Here is a 21,743-nt window from a genome sequence, read left to right as displayed (position 1 = left end):
TTGCAATAAAAATGACAACTCCATCACCCAGGTTTGTGAAGGACAGCAGTAGTTGTCACAGCCAGCCACAGTCCAAGACAGACATATAATTTATAACATTTTATCAAGTATATTATTTTCAGCTCTGTGGACATTTCCAGCCATCAACATCCTGTATTTGTTTCTCTTTGATAGAGCTGGACTCTCCCTTCTGTCAAATGTGATTGAAGTACAGCATGCACCTGCCTCATCAGGTAAGCACTGCAGAAGTGTCCTGGTTAATTAAACAGTTAATAAGAATGATTTGGAAATCTGTACAAGACCTGTGCTGCTTTTGCCTACAACACAGTTATATCTTCTCATACGTGTGAGCAATACTGTATGCCGAAATAAAAATACATGGGTATGTGTAATAGCTTTGATGGAGAAGACAGAGTACAATCCTTCAAAAAACACAGCATGTGGCAAGAAGCACCATGGAGTGAGGCAGGAAAATATGAACAGTTGGGGAAAAAAACCAAAAATTTTGTCCATAGGATACTGCCATATTTCTGCTCTTGAATAAACAAGAGTCTCACTGAAGTCAGTGTTACCTGCAGGCACAGAATGAGGACACAAACATTCAAGTACTTCTTTTTAAAGGCATTTTTGTCCCTGAATGTCTTTTTTTTTAAACAAGTGAACAATTTTGTGTTATACTTCCTATTTAATGGAAATACATTTGAAAGCCTTCTTGGCTGTGACCAGAGACATTCAGTGCTGCTAATTTAGATTTGTTTCTTTTGTTATCCTCTAAATAACTTGCTCTTTTCATAGGTGTAGCTTTTCCAAATTGCCTTCTTCTGAATTCTTCTTTCTTTTTTTTATTTCCTATTAACACTGTTCTTCAAAAAATAAAGGCAAATTAAAGAAATGCCAGCCAGTAGACTGCAACTAATCAGTGAGATACTTCATATTTCCAGTCTTTTGAATACGGTTGAATGCTTCCTTACAATGGATATCAGATAACTTTCTCCACATAGCACGAAGGCAAATTTCAGGCAAAACCTTATCACTGCACATAAAATATTGCCCACTCTTCTGCTTTGCATTCATGCAGCCCCGTTCTTGCTCGCTATTAGCAATTCAGCAAATTGTAAAATAACAGCAATGCTGCACCTTCCTTGAGGAATATGCTCCCCCAGCACTTGCATAAATATTATCCCAATCAATAATCTAGTAATTAAAGTCACCAGCATTTTGGCCTTTTTACAAGACTCCTTATCTAACAAAAAAAAAAAAAAACAAAAAACAAAAAACAAAAAACCACCAAACAAAAAACCAAAACAAACCATTTATTGCATTTCTATTTCCATCTGCCTTGGAAACAGAACAAGAATCGTTCAGCCACCCCTTTGTCCCTAACCCCCAAATTAGCTGTTGCTGTAAAGTCACAGAAAATCATTCTGGTTTTCTCTGCAGACACAGCATCATTTTCTTCCTGAGTATCACTTATTCCTTTTCTCATTCTTGGTTTATCAATAAGCCATAAATTCTGACTTTGAGAATACCAGTTTTCGCTTTGTCTCGGGGTTCTTTTCATGGAAAGGGGGGGGGTTTGTTTTAGTTTACCTTCAGTAATTAAAAAAGTTTCAAGAAAAAACAAAGAAACTGAGAAACTGAGATGCTAAGGACAGGAAAACACTGGTAAGCAAATGAGTGAGTCTGACAAAGAATCAATTATCTCCACTGCTCAGCTACCAGAACATATCAAGGGTGAAATCCTGCCTCCATTAAAGTCAATGGGAGATTTGTTGTTGGCTTTGTCTGGTCAGGAATTTCATTCTAGAAATATTGGAGGTGACAAAAAGGAAGAAGCCTGCATGGAGGACAGAGCAGGCTTACCTGGAGACTTCAAAAAAGCAGCACTTCTAAGGACTGAAATTCAACTCCAGAACTTTCTAGATCATTTACTTTTTGAAAGGTTAAGCAGACAGAATATCCTACTGTGAGAGTAGGATATGGTTATACTCACAAACTTCAGGAAAACTGCATGACTTTGAACACAGCTTTCCCCAGTATCTGATGATGAAGGGCTGCATCCTGCTCTCACCCCAAAGGAATTCCTTTGGATCAGTAGCATGGCACACACCTGTCCATCCAGCCTTGCATTTCTTCAGCTTTTGCTATCAAACACCTCAACCTCAAGCTAATTTTATTGCAGCAATATTTTGCTACGGAAATCACAAAAATCTCTAAAACATCACCCAATGGGAAATCAAAAGACTTTCCCTCCCTTTGTCACAAGTAACATAAAGGAAAATCGCATTAAATAAGTGTTGTTCATTAATAGGCCAAGGTAAGATACTACAACTGGCTGACAGAGGTGTTGGTCCATTTTTCCCTTCAAGTTCTGCCCAAACAGAAAGTGCAACCAACATAAACCAGCACTTTGCTATCCCAGCAGAGGAATGCACTGCAGGGATGTAGCCCTGCCTGTTGATACCAGCTTTTGTATTTTGAGAGGGCACAAGTCCCAGCCAAACATGTCTAAGCAGCTGCCTACCCTTAGTGTGTGCGCCCATGATTAGAGAGACTCTGCTAATCCAGCCCTGATTCAGGAAGAAGGATTCATATTTAGGTCACCACAAATAAGCTTCTGGGACCACAGAAAAAGAGTCATTTGAGACTGCCTAATCAGGTAGGGATGATTCATTTGAGTAAACCTGTGCCATGACCTTTCATGAGTCTCTGAGCTCAGACAGGATGTCAAATTTTTATGAAGAACAGAGGTGCAATCAATTAGTGCTTATGATGACCTTTTAATAAGTAAATGATTGAGGCAGACACTCATTCTGAACAGAATGAGAAATTGGATTTGTATGTGTCTAGGGTTGCCTGGGGAAGGTGGTGAAATCCACCTCCATGCTTGATCTATCACTCCAGCCAAAAGACACCTTCAAAGGAAGTTGTAGCCAGGTGGGGGTCAGCCTCTTCTCAAGGCAACTAGTGAAGGGACAAGAGGACAGAGCCTCCAGGTTCAGGCTGGACATCAGGAAGAATTTCATCAGATGAAGAGCTGTCAAGCATTGGAAGGGGCTGCCCAGGGAGGTGGTGGAACAGCTGGAGGTGTTCAAGAAACAGCTGGACATGACACTCAGTGCTGTGGTTTAGTTGACAAGGTCATCACCGTGTCAGCCGGTCAGAGGTTGGACTCGATGACCTCTGAGGTCTTTTCCAGCCAGAACGATCCTGTGGCACACATACCCACACACATGCTGGAACAGACATGGAATACGGGGGCGCAGAATGGGTAAAACCCGCAGAGGTTTGCACACCCCACGAGGATCCCAGGATCGGTCACACCGCTGGATGCGGGAGCGCTGTTCCCGCGGGAGCCGCCGACGAGGCCCCCCCGGCAGCGGGAGGAGGAGGAGGAGCGGGGGGTTTCCGCGGAGCCGCTGCCGAGCCCGGGACCGCGACAGGTGCGGCGGCGGCGGCCCCCGGCCGAGAGCAGCCGCCAAGCGCGGCCGGCGGCACACGGGGCGAGCAGGGGCGATGCGGCACCTGCCGCGCATAAAAGTGATGGAGCGGCGGGGCGGCGGCGGGCGCCATGCGGGGCGGCGGCCAACGCGCGGGAGCGGGACCGCACGCACAGCGTCAACACGGCCTTCGGCGCCCTCCGCCGGCTCATCCCCACCCGCCCCGCCGACCGCCGCCTCTCCAAGGTGGAGACGCTGCGCTTGGCGTCCAGCTACATCTCGCACCTGGCCAACGTGCTGCTGCTGCAGCAGCGCCGGCAGGACGAGGCGGTGGATGCTGAGCAGCCCTGCCCGCAGCCGTGCCCGCAGCCCTGCCCGCAGCCCGCTCAGCCCCCGCAGCCCTGCCCGCAGCCCGCTCAGCCCCCGCAGCCCTGCTCGCCGCCAGGTGCCTCCGCGCCTCGGTCCATCTGCACCTTCTGCCTCAGCGACCAGCGGCAGCGGGTAAGGGCCGGCTTCCGAGCGCCTCTCTTGGAGCTCTCTCTTGGGGAGGTTATTGGTGTCCCCCGCAGGTTTGGGACTGAACCGGCCAAGGGTTCAGTGCTGTCCTTGGTGTCTCCTAACTTGTGTTTTTATCCATCGAACAGCACCGAGAAAGAGACAAACCATCACCTGCTCCAGCCGTAACCGGACTCTGAACAGGCTGAGGTCTCGCACCACTCCTGCACTTGACTGTACCACTGCTCTGGGTAACATCGCCTGACTCGTGCTGCATGTTTACATTTAGATAGCACAGTCCTAAAAGAGTTACTTTTTAAGGCTATGCACTTTGTTTCATATTGTGAGAGGTTTTTTTCAGGGCGTTTTGCAAATTAAATTCACTGCCTCTGTCGAGACGGTTGCACCTGGCGCTGCAGCTATTTTAGCGCAAGAAATGTTAAACCTCAGCGGCCAAGCCCTGATCCTGATGCCTCCTAAACCTGTGTCGCATGATGAAACTTGAACTTCCAAACACACAGTGTCCCCTGTCAGGGGAAGCTGTCATGAACACGCTGTGCCCTACGCCTCCAGTCCAGCCCGGGCTGCACGCAGCGCTGCCGCCCACCCCTCCAGCTGCACGCCAGACCTTGGGGACAGGGGCTGATGCCGACAGCTGACATGCTTGAGAGGTCTCAACGATGCTGGGAGATTATTTTGAGATGTTCACAGAAAGTCGGAAAACTTCCAGTAAAAGCAGCACCGTTGGCTGTGCACAGGCACGGGACACAGGCAGCACAGGAGAGGAAAGGGGAGAAGTGCAGTGTAAGCGATGCTCTGTTCTTATTAACAGTGCCAGTCCTTTAAATAGCACAGGATATTCCTAAATCTGTCTGGCAAGGAGGGTTTCCCAAGGGCTTTTACCCATCACCCAGGTCGTTCCATAATTGTGCCCTGTACATCACTGAGGTTGTTTATCTCCCCTCAGTTTACTAACTTGTATTTTTTTCAGAAGTAACTCTAAAAGGCAAATAAGCATATTCTGTTTTCAGATTTGGATATTAGTGAAGCAGAAGGCTTAAATCTTAAACCCCAGTAATGCTGGATTCTAAGAAACACATAGGTTAATTTTGCAATATTTTTATAGCTATTTATAATATAATTAATTAGGTTTAAACTTGTTACTTTAGGAGGCATTCTGTACTCTTTGAGAGCTTGGTAACTGTACCACTCCAAGAAGTGCTGCAAGGAGAACTTGTCTCCTTTTTCCTCCCCTGGTGCCATCTGTGCTCCTGGCCAGCCTTGCTGCTCTGGCCAAACGTGAGGGCTGAAGAAGCAGCATTGTGTTGTTCACTTTCTTTTCTGTACAGAGTTTTCTCTTCTTGCCCTACATAAGTGCAAAGCAAATCCTGGCAGTCGTTATGAAGAACTTGGCAAGAGCAAGGTCATGGTGGACTCCTATACAACTTCACCTTTTTAGTTTCCCTTCTCCCCTGCCCAACACACAGTGGCCACTTTTTCTGTAGCACAATGAGGAAAGATCTGCTGTACCTACAGAAATGCAATAAGCTCTTCCTTTGAATTCTAACAAAGAAAAACACCAAGCAAAGCCCCAGCGATTCCACATCACGTCAGTCTCTTCAGTTATTAAAAGCCACAGGCTGTATTTTCCTGGATTGAGAGGAGATTTTTGCTTTTAGAAGGTTTCTATCATTAATCTTTTTTTAATGAGGAACTTTCAGTTGTTGCCAGATCATGGTCTTTCTTTGCTTTGGCACTGATTTGCGGAGCTGGAGCTCTTTACAGTTTTGTATAAAGTGGGGTTTTTTTTAATTTTTGTGTTGTGTTGGCCTCTCTGTGTGGGTAGAGTTCTACAAACATATCTTCCTGGATTTTTTAATCAATTTGAAAAAATTTGTCTCTTAAAAAGTTATTTGCTCTCCAATTAAAGCTGATCTTATAGTTAGGCCCTACATTCTTATGAGAACATTAAACCAAAGTATCTGACCTCTTTACAGACAATTAACACTAATTTATTCATTTAGCTGTATCATTTCATACTAATGACAAAAACATAATACAGTTTCAAAGAATTTTAGGAAAATTTTTCATTGAGTATGCTCTGAATTATGGAATTTGTAAGAAAGACAATAAAATTATTTATTTCAGGTTTTCAAAATGCTGTGATTTTATTGCAGTTTTAAGAGTTTTTAGTGTAGCTCTTGGCAAATGGAGTATATGTGGATTTAATGAGATATCCTTATGCTCAGTTGTTAAAGGAAATGAGTAAAAAATGTGAAGTCCACTTCTGTACCAAAGAGCTGAAATCTCATAACTTGAAACTCTCATGAATAATTTCTACACTCCTACAGGAATTTGGTGTTCTCCCTTTAAAAGGGCTTTTATCTCCCTAGTTTTGTAAAGGGTTTATACAAAATGCTTTTCAATGACAAAAGCAGAAGCAGCCCCTAACAACTTGGCCTTCTCTCCTGTTTAATGTGGCTCAGTGTAACATTAAATTCTTCTCTCTTTACTCAGGATAAACTGTTGAATTCAACTGGGCTTGAAGATTTTCTCAGGGTTTCAATTACTAAATAATACAGGAGTTTCAGCAACACTGATTGATCGTGGCAGAAATTAGACCCCAGAGCACTGTGGCCCAAATATTTATGGTATAGACAGATAATGTCTATCCAAAGCAATTATAACCATGATTTCTCTGAGGAACATTTATGTATTTGTAAGTGTGTGTATTTAAATGAGGAAAATTTGGGACAAATCCTTCACTTTGCCAAAATTTATTTGTAATGTAAAACTTCTCTAACCCCAGGAGAAAAAAAAAATTCAAGATCAAGCTGTTACTCTGTAATGGGTTTTCTATAAATCAAGGGAAAAAGAGTTTAATTTCTGGAGACACAGATGAATTGAGGGCTCAGATTGCACATATGAAGAGCTCATCATCATTCAATGTTTTACTGAGTTTTTACTGTATGAACTTGTGTGTCTTATCAGTCCTAATTTTTTAGTCATGGAGCAGCTTTATTCATGGCATGCACAAATATACAAGTCAAAATCTTGAGGGTGTCTGAGAGCAAGTACCTTACTTCGTGGTGAGGCATTGGAATAATGTGAGTTTTTCCAGAGGTGCCAAACCACCTCTAGTTCTGCAGATATTGGGGGTTTGACTTATTTGTGAGTGCATTCTGTTCTGTGTGTATGAACAGAGTCATGCCTCATGCCAATCCCAGCTTTGTTTTCCTGTAAACACTTGGCTATTCAATTTATATGATGCATGAATAAAGCAGAAACAGTGAGATATACACCATTTGGTCTCAGATCCTATTAAATTATTGTTAAAATAATCCAAGCATGGTACTTTGTATAAATCATTTTACTTAGCCTGCTACATCACTGTATAAAAACAGCAACAAGCAAAGTGAATAAATCATGTTGTTTGATTTTACTGGTTAAGTTTAAAGAAGCATTTGAACATAGTTTTTTGTTATTTATGAATTAATCATAATGTAAGTCAAAGTAGTTTCATATGTTAGCTTCTATTTTCACTTCTGTTCTACAAAACAGAAGTTCCCTTTCATGGAAAATCTGCTTCTTTACAAAAATCTGTATTTGTTTGCAAAATGTGATTATATTTGCTAAAATAAACAGTATTTTTGCTACTAATTTAAACAACAAACTGCAAACATTAAGATGAAAGTTCTGTTCTATAGCCATCTCAAGACTTAGTGTTTTTCTTTACCTTTTTCAAATCTATCTCTCCAAGATTTCAGCAGCGTACTGATGTGTATGAATGCACCATGTGTGTGCACTGGCAGGAGAGAAGGGAAGTGGGTGGAAACTTGGGAAAATGAAAAGTGAGCTCCTTTGCTCAGGGCCTGTGCAATATCCTAAGTGCCAAACACAGGAGGAGATGGAGAGAGGGAAAGGATGGGGCAAAAGCGAGGGAGAAGAAAGGAAGAGGATGATTCATCAGTGGAAGTTCATCAGGGCAGACAAGTAAAAGAGCCCAGAGTGTGAGCAGTCCCTGCTGTGTCTCTGTTCTTTGGCCTGCTGCACTGTGAGACTGCTGACACTTCACTGAGAGAATATCACCAAAATTTATATCAAACCTAAACTGACTGCCTAAATAACACCTTCGAAAAAAGAGAATGATGTCTTGATCAATAGTAAGAGCTACTGGATAACACAAGGTGAGGAGAATGAATTTATATAAAATTAGCTAAAATAGACAGCATGCTACAAAGGCAAGAGATCTGGGAGATCTTTTACATGTGGAATCCATTGAAGGTTGAAGAAAAACGGTTGTAATGAATCAATATGAGGACTGTGGGGGAGGAAAAGAAAATTATTACTGGGATAAAAAATACTGTTGAGTTTCATAAAAGCTTAGGTGGAAAAGGGACATTTCTTAATAGTGAGAAGAACTAAACTGGCTGCTGTGGATGTATTTCTTTAAAAACCTTCTCAAAATTTGAATATACATTCATATCCAGGCAGCCCAGATTCTTATTTCAAGTGAAATCCTTTAGCTGTTACAACATAATACAAAGTTTTCAGAACCTTGAAGATTCATCCCACTTCTGACATTGTACAGCAAGGAGCACAGGCTTCCTCAGAGAAGAAGGAGAAAGAGAAGGCATGGATGAATAAAGAGTAACCAGTAGCTCACCATGGAGGATATTCCCTGTGGTGCCAAGAAACCTCCCTCTTTGCAAGGATTTGATATCTAAAAACTGTGGTAAACTATGGTGCACCAAAGAAAGCATCCCTGTTTTGGTGATCGATAAAATGTAACAAATACTTAAGACAAAAGTTGCTATTAAAAGGTTCTATCTACTCTCTTTCATTTACAGCATTCACATCACAGAAGTGTTGTGAGGTTTTAATTAAACATTTGGAAATTGCTATGTGTTCTTCCAAAGGAGAAGCCAATACAAATAAGACAATTACACTGAAATGGGTGATGGAACAAGGAAGTGATAAAAGTAATTCCACTTGTTGTGGCATCTCTCTCTAACATCTTATTGTGTTTCCTTCACATTATTAAAATAAGCCCTACTTTCCAAGCATATGTATGCAGATCATTTTTAAATGCAAAGATTGCAGAAGCAGGTAATTCTTTCAATAAGACAGTGGAGTTTGGTGGGAAGGGTAGGCATCTGTCAGGCCCAGATAAGATCAGACAGCTGTGCTCTATCCTGAAAGGGTTCCGTGAAGCTCACTTTTCCTAGGGAAATAACATCTTTGGTATGAAAAGCAGCAGAATGAAGTGAAGTCTCCAAACAGATAAGTAGAGAAAACACAAACTCTCAGAGCTCATTTTAATCTAAAATACCAACTCTCTATCAGGTGAAAAGATGCAGCATGAGAGGAGGATAACACCTTTTCGAAAGAGTAAAAAAAGAAGGGCAGGAGGATCATTTCACTGTATAGTCTCAAATTAATCCTTCATATTAGCAACAATGGTGAATTTAGCAACAATAATCACAGTGGCAGAGAGCCACTGGGACAGTGAGAGGGTTGGAACACAGGAAACACAGCACAGGCTGTGGGAAGAGAGGTGGTTAAAAGGGATACAAGAAAACCAAGAAGGTGGAAATTCTACAGCAGTCTCACAACAGCTACACGGGATGGTAGTGCCAGGCTTCCCCAAGGGACACACAATGAAAGCACAAGCAGAAAAAATCACAAGTTGCAATAATTGAATCTTTATTTTCTTTTACTTAAGGAAGAAAGCTTCCCACCACAAGCAGGGTTAAGCACTGGAACAGGTCATCCAGGGAGGCTGTGGAAGCCTCTTCTTTGGAGAGCCTCAGAACTTGACAGAGTGAGGGCCCAGTTGGGTCTACCTTTGAAGTCAGCCTTGCTTTGAAAATGGAAGCTGTATGGAATAACTCAAAAAGTCCTTTCAATCTAATTTTTCCTGTGATTTTATGAAATGATGAGCTTAGGGCTCTCTGTAAAGAAAGTTTGTAGAATAGAATAAAAAGAAAAGTGTAAGGACTTCACAGGAAAAACCCATACTTTTGGTCAGTGCCAGGATCTATTATGCCAGACAAGATGAGGGGCATCCAGGTATGTATATCAAGAGGGAGCAAAAAAGATTCCTAGAGAAAGTAGGAAATCAACAGACCTATAAAGAGAATTTCCAAAAATATAAACAGTCAGTGGCAGGGGTCTGTTTCTATCAGAAGGACCTCTCAGGTCTGAATTAGTAAAGAGTTTTTAATCATTTGTTTGGATGATGCTTAAATTTACAGGTGAAAACTTTGAAGGGCTGATTAGAATCAGGAGTTAACTCATAGAAAAATAAAACAAGAAATGTTCTTAAAAATATGCATTTTAATGTAGAAATGTTGGTAGCGCCACACCTGGCAGGAATAATGCACCACACAAACATATGATAGCAAATGACAAGCAGAAAATTATTTTTGAGGTGTTGCATATCACAGACATGACAAGCCTTTACATGAAAAGCAAACCCCACACTGGATGCAAACTTCACCAAGACCCCTTTTGGTAATATTTTCTATGATTATTAGAACTTCCCTGAATTTTGTCTGAAACATCTGGCTGGATGGAAAATCTGTTAAAAGTTGTACCTTAGAAGAATATTACAAGTAGAGAAGTACATAGTATTAACTACTGTGTCTGTGCAAATGAAATGACGGAGAGGGACCTGAGATGATTGTGAATGCCAGATTAGGTAACAGTGAGAGAGGATATCTATCTTATTAACAAATAAATGTCTCCCAAAGACACCAGCAGCAGTATAAAAAGAAGTTATGAGACACTGACGTTTTCAAGGGTAACATTTAAAGAACCTGTGGTACTGCCGGTGATTGGAGCCTGAGAATATGCTAAATACATGTATATACAACAATCAGACTATCAGAAATGCACAATAGAAGTTTTATCATCGAGGTAAGAGGTATAACAAAGTGATTCAAGATATATCCATAGGAAGCAGGCTCCAGGCTGCAGGGAGCAAGGTCCTACTGCGTGTTGTTTTGTTACCACTGCAACCGATTATTTTTATTTGCCACACTGCTCAAAGAAAACCTGAGTGGAAAAGAGAGGCTTTAATAACAGGTGCTGTGAAAGATAACAGCATAAGTGAGAGTTTCTGGCTGATGTAAGAGGCAGTTTCTGGAACGCTCAGTATCTACAGCAGTGTGAAACACCAACCCTGGAGCAGCCAAGCACAGGTCAGGCCCTCTGGAGCACGGGCAGCGGCCAACAAGACAGACCCAAAGAGGAACGGCCAACAGCAGCAACCCACAACATTCCTGCTCTGCACAGAACAGAGCTGAAACCAGCCAGAGGCAGGAGGAAAAGCAAAGACCACTTTTCTGCTAGATAAAACATGGCAGTGCTTATTTTAGCCTCTGCAGTGAGATGGAGCAGAAACAAAATGTACATAATGGGGAGCCTCTGCATTCCAGCAAATGACGCAGCATTGCCGTGTCCTCCATCCCACCAGACAATCCTTTGGCACATGGCAGCTGTCACCAACATGTTGCAAATGAGCAGATCTTCTTCTCTGCAGGAATTGTTTCTCTCTGCCCTCTTGGTGTGTTTGCCTCTCTTCAAGTAGCACAGCTTTCCCCAGGATGGGAAATACACGGGAAAAATTACTTGAAATATCACTAGTGGTAGGAAAACACTGACACTCTTGAAATGTTTTAATTAAGATGGTTAAACTGCTTAATTAAAACTATTTTAAAGGCCTATTCTCATTTCCATTATGTACTTTAGAGATCTTATGTCCTCAAAGAGTACAAAGGGGTCCAAAGGTCTCCATAATGTAAATAAGAATTAGTGAATTTATTTTCACTGGCATTATTTATAGTTAGTGATCTTCTCATGTTGGCTTAATTATCATCTGATTCTAAAAGGCTAATAATTTCACTCCATTACCCTCCAGATCTGCTTCTCTTTCACAAGTAGTTTAACAGATGCCAAAAATTAAAAAAAAAAAATTTAAAAGAAAGATTAAGAGTCAAAGCAATGCAGAAAATCAAAGCTGTTAAAAGAAAAGGCTGGGCAATTGCTGAACCAGTGATTCAGAATTTGTTGCTCACCACCTCCATCTGCTGAAAGTTTCTGTCAGTACCAGCAGAAACAGATCACATCTTGTAGGTACCACTGCTCCTGGACTGAGAAAACAGCTCCAAATATATCAGTAGCAGTTTCAAAGAAAGGATTAGACTGTTGGTTCTGGTGGGCAAGGCTCTGGTTCCTTTTGCCAGCTCTGCTAGTCCCTTACTCTGCCACAGGCAAAGACAAAACCTTCTGAAACTGTACAATCAGGAATGCTGGAACTTACCTCTCATCCAAACTCATCTGATTTTCAACAAGATTTGAGTCCTTGAAAATGAAACTAAGGCCTTATGGGGGAAAATTTGCTAGGATTCAGATGCTGAATAAAAGATCAACATCTACACACACACAAACCCCATTCTGTGCATGTGCTTCTAGATCAACCATTACCTGAACCCCACAAGAACTGACCAGTGTAGAAAGGAGCAGGAACAGAGGGACCATCTTTGTGTATTCCAAATTGAGAAAATGATCAAAATAATGCAGAATAATTTGAAGGGGTGGACATCAGCTGAGAATTGATGAACAGAGTGTTTGCTACCCACTTACTTCCACAAAGACACAGTGTATGTGTGAAGCATCCACACTCCATCCCTGCTGAACAAGACCAGGCATGCACAGTGAGGAGGAGCTGGGAAAGATGCTTTGCTCTGTGTGTTTGTTCCTTTTTCCACTCCCAAGACACAGAATTCAAATGCACATTTCAGTAACTTAGCTGAAAACAGCACATTCTGCAATTTCCACTGAGCTGGTCCCCATTGCTCAACTGCTGTTCCACAACCAAAGTCAGCAGAGCAGCTGAGTCACACACAGGCCTGGGAGGGAAAGGGAGAGCTCAGGAGCCTGCGAGGAAAAGGGAAATTGCAGTGCTGACCAAGGAAAATAACAAAAACCCTTCTGTTTGGCTACTTGATGGCATACGGTACATGGTTTGAGCTTCCTTGTGAGTCCCTGTCAAGTCAACTACCAAGCAGAACTGGAATATTACACCAGATAATGTCCCAGTCCCAATCTTTTTTCAGGATTGGTACTCCATTATGCTCCAACTTTAGAAGGAAAAAAAACCTACAGCCCACTTTGCCTCAATATGTAAGGACAGGTTTCTAATAACTCTGTGTCACCTTGGAAAATTAAAATAGTACCTCTTGTTCTGATTGTATATGAAAGTATAGCTAAAACAAATTTCACGGCACTGATTAAGTGCAGTGTTCACTAAACTTTCCAATCCCATTATGGATCTTTCTATATTGGTGTTAGAGGAGGCTGCATGGTGGGTAAGAAAAATCAGATTTCAGGTGCTCGCAAGCATGACAAATAGGCACTGAAGTGGCCTTGAGCACTGTGGTGTAGTAACAGAGAGGAAATTGAAGCATTCAATATTCTGAGATGCCTGAGCCCTCTGCAGATGGCTCTTGGATAGTTGTTGGTAATCTAGCAAAAAGAAATCATCTGGTTTTGTGAGGGCTTGTTGTTTGTTTTGCTTTGACACTGCCAAAATAAATAATTTTAATGCAGGGAGCATAATATGAGTAACAATACTACACACACTAACTCTTACTTTAGGAGCTCATGTCTAAATGAAATCAATGCAAGATTTAGCAAATCCTTCATACAGTAACAAATCTCCAGTTCCAGGAGGCTACTGTACATTTCTGTGTTAATTAGGAGCTTTGTGGAATTTAATTCAAGGTTGCTGACAGAAAGGCTTGTGATGAGGAGTATTTTAAACCCATGACTGACAGTAACAGCAGTGCTGCAGTCTATTGCCTTAGTTGGACTATGTGTTCTGCCCATCTTCATACCCCACCATTTCATTAAATAAATTGATGCTTAATAGCTCAAGAAAAAAATATATATTTCTGTATGTTAATCTTTGTATCATTCTGCACTTTATAATTGGATTTCATGATTAAAATGCATAAATTTAATTATATGCTTTTATTCTGGGGCCTGTTTCTATCTGGCAAGTAGACCTGTGGAAAGAGATTAATTCATAGTTGAATAGATGATCTGAAAATATTTATATATTATTTAATCCATTTAAACATTCACTTTCAGTGAATGAAGATAATAGCAGCAGGTATCTAATAATTAGGTGTCCTAATACATGCACAAAGATACATTTTAATCTGTTATACTGCACTGAAATTATCATGGTTTAATATTTTTAAATTAGGAGCTTCACTGTTTTAGATTTTCATATATATGGAGGTACTGCAATTCTGAAATAAATTTTAGTGTTAAAAAAGTCACCAAATAATAGAATAGTGATATTTCCTCTTTAAATTGTCAGGCATAGCAATTGTGAGTGTTAGCAAAAAAATCTGATTTGTTAACACAAACTTCCCTGATCTTCCAACAAAAATAATTCTGTATCTTCAAATAAAATTAACTCAGATTAGCTGGTAGGTTTAATCAAACATGTAGAACACAGATCAGAGCAACAAATTGGCTATTACTCAGTAATAGGCACAGGTGTGACCCTGCAAAGGTCAACAGCCAGGCACTTTGTTCAAGTACAGAAAGTTAAAAATAGCCTGTGCAAGTGTAGTTTATATAAATTGGTGATGTACAGTAGCCTTTGAAGGCCAGTAAGAGTGAAAAAGTGTATTTAATTACCTAAAATTTAATTGACCTGTACTGGAGAAAAATATGAAATATGAACAATCCAGCAGCTTTATGAAAGAAATGAAGTGGTACTTTATAAGACCATTAGAATTCCTATTGATTTTGTGAATAATCGTGTCCTTGATTATTTTATCTCTCTTTCCACACATTCAGCCATCCCCTGCAAATGAAATTTAATTATTGTTTAGACAGAATCTGAACACATCCTCAAGCAAAATAGTACAACCAGCAATGGCACAACAATTTGACAGCTCCCTGCAGCACTACACAGAATCCATCCAGAGCTGGATTGTGTCCCAGCGTGCTGCAAAACTCCTTTTTGCTGCCTCTCCTTGTGTTATCAGATAAAGCCAAGCCAGCCAAAGGATGAAACGGGGTAGCTGTTGGTGGAATTCCTGTTTCTCCCTCAAACCCAGCACTGACATACTCACAGTGCCTTGGGAGCAAGCCCAATTCCCTGCAGGTGGCCTCTCCTTCAGGAGCACAGAGGGAGGAGGGTCTGTGTCCCTCCTCAGAGGGAGAACTGATTTAACTGCCAGAAGGAAAGCAGCACGTGCAGGATCAGTGGTTTGGCAGCAACCAGGACACCCCAACATCACAGGGCTTGTGCAATGCAGGTCACAACACTGAGCTGATGTTTCAGACTGCCTGAAGACTCAAGCTGGTAGCACAGCACCAGTTAATGTCAAGATTAGGTCCAAAGTGGGAAAATCCATTTAATTTTGAGATGTTTTTCATGCCTCCTTTCAGAGGAGGAAGAGTTCTTTCAAATGCACCAAACGCTGTGCCCAGCCATGACATTTCTGTAAAGGTTGCAGGAGTACAAACAAGAGCTGGACTCAGCAGCTGCCTGTCATCTATGCCAGTTCTGCATGCCAGCATGGAAGACTGATTTAAAATTGCATGATGTGGTACATTTAAAATGTACATCAAAAACCTGAATTTATACAGGCTGGATTCATCCCTAATTTTATAAGTACATCGTGTCACATTTTCCAGGCAGCTTAACCTTTTGAAACTACTACCTATTAGTGGGCCAAAACCGTCTTTTAGCTTTAGAAGGGGTTTAAATTCAAAATATACTTGGCACTTCTGTTTCAAGTAAAGATTAAAAGCTGGTAAAAAAGAGTCTCACACTGAGCTAAACCCACCCCAGAATGGTGTTATAAATATGCAGAGGCTACAGGGAATAAAAACAAAAAAAAGACCTTTCTTTCAGCAAAGAAATCTGCTTCCTTCTCAGGATCAAAAATGATCCAAGAGAAAAGGGTGAAAACTATAAAAAATTACACAGAATGAGAGTCTGGAGCAAAATATAGAAATATTCTCCGGTAATATGTAAGAGAACAAGGAACTAAGCATCAATTTATAGTTCTAGATTGAGACACCCAAGTTAACCTCTGAATATTCACCAAGATGACCATACTCAAGGTCTGAGTGAAGACATTGAACTGCAATGAGACTGAGGAATGGATACTACTGAACCCAAAGGGAAAGTAAAGCTTGATGTTCTCAATTTGAACATATGCAACAGTCACCATTAATAAAGTCTGATGACATTTCTCTAACAAACCTAATTCAGGCTTGAAAAGAGAAAATACACTGTGTGTGCTTTAAAAGGTTGAACTGAGTCATTGGGAACAACAAATTCATGAGTATGACCTCAGCAGTTTGTGAGTCTTTAGAACACACCTTGAAAGGTTTGATTTAATGCATATATAATGCAGGTAAATGGAGATAAAAAGGATGGTCCTGTACAGTGACCAAAAGAGCTTTCACTTGTATATTTTTTCAAGAGAGAAAATACAAAGGGGGGAAAAAAATAAAAAGAAGAAAAAAGGAAACCAGAACAAGGCTCTAGCCATATTTGTAGGCAAATGAGCATATGCAAGTGGAAGCCTGAGCCCTGGTGTTTTCTGTAATATTCCATGTGCAGCTGTGAATGCTTGCACTAATGCCAGTTAATCTGCAGAGCTATGGGCTGAGGGAAGGCAGTGTTGGCCACAGCACTGGAGTCATCTACTACTCTTCAAACACTGAAACCCAATCCTTCACATCCTCCTGGGCTCCACCAGGAGGGAGCAGATGGAGCCTCGCTAAGCTGCTCATTCAAACACAAATGCATAATAAGGCAGTAAACATTAGGGGTTTGACACAATACCAAAGCAGAGGAACAGCAAGAGTTTTAGTAAAAGTGCTTCTCACTTAAACCTTTCTCTGATGCTTCCAGTAGAGTGAGACTTCGTGGCTTAAACCAGGACTAGCAGCATACAATTAGATCTGAGTAAACCCTGTTTATATTTTTAAAAAAACAATTAAAACTAAAGAAAAGACCCTTTGCAATGCCACTGCAGTCTGACTCTGCTTTTATGTGATGCACCAATTTCAAGCAACTCTGCAATTTTTCGTTTGCATGCTTGCAATTAAGGCTCATCCCTGACATCTGCACTAAGAGGATGCCTTTCAGCTTGCTTTTGGTTTGTTTGTTTTTTGGTTGTTTTTGTTGTTTTTCGTTTTTTGGGTCTTTTTTTTTTTGAAAGGTCTGACAATTTTCTCCTTCTTTCCTGCTCCAGATGAAATTTAAACGTTTTTCTACTTTAATTTTCTTTCCTTCTTGTTTTTTAAATTCATTGAAATATTAGGATCAGTAGTAAACGTGCTATTCAAGTATCTCTTTTTCCTGAAACCATGGCAGAAACCATCCATCCCTTTAGGATAAACAAGCTGAAAGAAGACTTTCTTTTGTTCTCTTTCCCATGACGGAAGTGAAATTGCTTGCACCACTGGATATGACTTCATTTTAAAGGAGTTTTCTTAATAAATGCAAAGTAGGATTCAGAACACACAGAAAGATAGAGTGGACAGAAAAGGATAAGGGATCCACAAGGAGAATAAACCTCAAAAGAGTTCTCTCCTACTTTCTGGATATCTTAATTCTAATTCTGACATCCTTCCTCCTCACAAAGCAATTCTGATTGCAAACCTTTCCAAACCATCTCTTTCGAGCTGAGGAACATTTTCACACCATTTTGTGATCTGATACATTCCAGCCACTCACATGTGGCCTTACTGTTTTGTCAGGATACATTCCTGTCTGATTTTATTATACCTTGAGGATAATATTGGCTGCAATACTGTTGGGCAAAGAAGAGAATGTGAAACAAAGTCTTGATTCTGAATTCCCTGACCAGTCTTGTCATTCAAATAGAAATAAAGAGTATCGAATAAATCCAAAGAGGAGAAGGAGAACATAGTTTTCTGTGCTTATTCAAAGGATAATGATGTCCTAGGGGAGACAATAAAAGAAAATGAAATTGTATGAAGGACACCTCCAGTACCTCTAGTAAACCTTGTAGGAAAGAATAACAACAAAATCAATAATAAAAAACTATTTGTGAGGATGCTAAATAAAGCAAGCATGGAACAAGACCTTTGAAATGCATATATTGTAAACTGAATTCTAATACTTCAAAATAATTATTCCCAATCCAGGTTAAGATTCAATAAGAATATTTATCCAGTGCTTACCTCTTCTTTTGTGTAACCTGACTTCCTACAAATGATCAGGGAAAGAGAAACATATGAAAACTCTTCAGCACAGTGAACACCATGTACTGTTCTGCTCAAAACAATGCCTGCATTTGCCCAAAAGTTGTGTGAGTGTTTAAGGAAGTTCATCCATGTGCTGGTTTGTTCTTCATGGATGGTTACTCCTGTAAAACCCTGTTGATTTTTATGCGAGAAGAACAGCAAAATTAAAGTGCAGAATACCAGCGTCTCGTGCTGCACTGTTTCTAAATATACTGGCTACACAAAGTCCAGAAGCATCCCAAAACCAACCTTTTGTAGCAGGTATAACAGCGTATTTTATATATTCTCCTCATTTTAAAGGGATAATCATATTTTCATCTGATTGTAACAATTAGCTCTTTGTGCTGAAAGTAAGCACAATGAAAACAGTCTAAATGGAATTTGGAAAGAGTGGGATAACGTCACTGAGTGAACTGGATTAATGCTTGACAGAATGGCAAGAAAGAATCTACAGGTTTGCTGTAAAATATATGTATTAAAACGAAAAAACACCAACAAAGCAACCAGAATACACACATACTTCTAACCCAATACTTCAGCACATAAAACAACTTATATTCATTAATGATCACATTACACCCCTCTCAGTTTTAAGAGACAAGCTCCTAAATACTTATGCAGTGCTTTGAACTCTCAAAGTCTTTTAATTGAAGGAGACCTGCACACTTCAGCAGTACTTAAATGTCTTCAGGTAATCCAAAATTCATCTGAAAGTTCAAAGAGATTCATTTATAGAGTATTGGCATTTCAAGTGACCAACTTTTAACCTGTCAAATGATATATCTTAAAATCTACAGCAAAAATCTCTTTTTAGAACTTTGGTCTGGTCATGCATTGCAGTTTATCAATAGCAGTAAAGCTTGGCAAACACAGAGGCTGTGGTTGAAGTTCATGTCAATATAGCACAAGGTCCAGGAAAGACTTGCTGTCTCACTAAAAGCTTTTCTAAAGATTTAACTAGAAAAATGCTAATGCTATTGTAAGATTTCTCAGCATTGCACCCACATTCACCCTGCAAGGGCTTCCTGCACATGGTCACAGATATTAAACATAAATGTAAGTAATGAATATAAAACAAAAAGTCCTTTTGCACTACTACAATGAGCACAGCATTTACACTTCAGGAACTGCTGAATGATAACAATCATAACTCTGAAATTATTTACTGCAAAATTTGGGCCACTAAAATAAATATGCAATTCTCAAGTAAAGGAAAAGTTCAAGGAGAAAAACTTTTAGTTCTTATTCTTGCATCATATATTATAAATTAAAAATTAGTTGTTTCCAAGTCTTAGAACATTTAATAATTACATTTCCATCTTTTATTTTTCCCTTGAGGTGTGCTTCATTACACAGGTGCATAACTGAGTAGGGATGCTCTGGCTGACCTCTCCATTCTCTTAAAAGTCCAAGATGAATTCCCACTTACTATAAATGATCAAAGTTTTATGAACTAATGACAGTTTTAAATACTTTTTTCCCCCCACTTTTACTGCAGTCCTGTCATTAAGACTAACAATCTAAAGTAGCTAAAAGAATGAGTAAGCAAGATGATTTACACAGATGATAGTGCAATGGTAAGAAGTGGGGAAAGTTCCTCTCTGGATTTTTTTGTAGCTGACGCATTAAAAAGATTTACACCAAGGTCTTTAAGTGAAAAGAGAGCATTGCCAAAGAGGTCTGGCAAGCTCTTCTATCAATAAAATACTCTGCCCCATAAATTTAACCAAACTCTCAGCTTAAAACCTGATTAGCACTACAAAGAGCTTGCTTTGTTACCAGAGAAGCCCACCAACCCAGTATCCACAGGGTCTGATAAAAACCAGACAAGATACCAACACTTCTACAAAATTTTCACCACGATGGCGTCTCTTATACCTTTTATTTTCCCATGATGCCACATACAAAAGCTGAGGAAATATTTAGCACGAGAAAGCACAGGCTCTAATACAGAACAAAGTCATATTGAAATTACTTAGGGCTGAGCACAGCAGTAAAAATGTGCAAGTTTCTGCACCTGGCTGATCTGTACCTTTAGAGCCAGACTTACAAGAATCATGGCATAGGGTTCAACTTCTTTCAGAATGTTCTTCAGTAAGAGGTCAATTTAGAACAAGCTTGTATCTTTTTCATAATCCAACTCCTACTATTTTTGTTCATCAGAAATAGCCTGAATCAGATCTGAGTTTAGGTGTAGGGCAGCTTCAGATCAAAGCTTAATTTTATGACTGTACCAGTACATGCATTTGACATTTGAAAGCAGCAGTATTTGATACAGTTCACAACAAAATTTCAAGACAAAATCACAGAAAGAAAACATGAGGCTTGCTGTTGCTCAGTATAACAGAACATTATTTGTTGGTGCTAAAAATGGGCTTAAGGTTGTAAGCCATGACTGTTTTGACAGTCCTTGCTTCCAGATCAGCTGTTCCTGACATTTCCATCAACTATCAACTTGGATAAGAGCCCATCCAGATCTAGAAAACAGGTGCCACCCAGTTTTGGACTTCACCCAAAAAGAGTAGGGAAGATACTCATATGTCCTCACCCTCACCCTGAAAGTCTGAATAAAATGATAAACTTTATATAGTGAATTCCAACAGTCAGATCCTAGCAGGAAGAAAAGCAAGAGGCCATAGGGGTGGAAAAGCAAAAGGGTCTTTTTATGGCACAGAAGTGCAGGCATCTCTGCTGAGGTTGTCCTCATGGAGACATCTCTGAGCCAACTTCTTTAACCCCCAAACAGATACAAACAAATACATAGAAATCCACTCAGACGGAAGCCAGGTTTGCCTTCTGACCAGTCCACATGTCCTGTGCAATTCTACCCTGAAACTGAATCAGGACACAGCCTTGCATAACTGGTCCATCACAGTAGTGCTGAGTATCCATGGAAAAGTTTGATAAGCAGAGGGATATCATTCAGGAATTCTTGTGCTCCTTCAGCCAAACAAGGGTGGAAGAGAAAGCCACCAAAAAGGGAGGAACCTTCCATAACCAACACCTTTCCCAGCTCACTGCTGTGATTTGGCAGTCTACAAGCAGCCAGAAGTGTCAGGAATTTAAACAATTCTGGTTACACGAAGGTTACAAACCTTGCTGGCAGCATTTACAAACACAGAAAGAGGTAGATCCCACTCTTTTTTCTGCTCAGCCTTTCCTCAACCAAACTTTGAGCACTTGCAGGTCCAATTCTCCAGCTTGCACCCAGGTCTCAGACTACATACTGGGCACTATCAACACCCAGTTGTAAAGTAGCGTCACAAAATCCAGGTACTAGCATGGTAAAATAACACCGAAAAATTACTAGGGAGACAACATGCATCAAAGGAAGGTCAGCCTACAAGTCTTATTCCTAATCTTTAATCTGCATCAAAGAATTTACTCCTCTATCCAACCACAGATACTATCTATGGCTGTCTAAAATACAGTTAGTATTTGTAATGGTATTCTGATTGAGATAAGGAAAAAAACACTGAAGGTTACTCA

General features: G+C 40.3%; 1 protein-coding gene across 1 annotated transcript; it reads left to right on the top strand.

The window, feature by feature from the left end:
• Positions 1–3,275: 3,275 nt before the first annotated feature.
• LOC121337553 (transcription factor 15-like) lies at positions 3,276–7,645 on the top strand (the record flags this gene model as incomplete). Its single annotated transcript, XM_041407697.1, has 2 exons — positions 3,276–3,941; positions 4,085–7,645. Coding segments are annotated over 2 exons (717 nt in total), but the record flags the coding sequence as incomplete, so codon positions are not given.
• Positions 7,646–21,743: the final 14,098 nt, after the last annotated feature.

This window comes from Onychostruthus taczanowskii, unplaced genomic scaffold, assembly GCF_017590055.1.
Source record: "Onychostruthus taczanowskii isolate IOZ18803 unplaced genomic scaffold, ASM1759005v1 scaffold10, whole genome shotgun sequence".
NCBI lineage: Eukaryota > Metazoa > Chordata > Aves > Passeriformes > Passeridae > Onychostruthus > Onychostruthus taczanowskii.
Note: the sequence above shows the minus strand (reverse complement) of the source record. Positions and strands in the feature narration are given on the sequence as shown.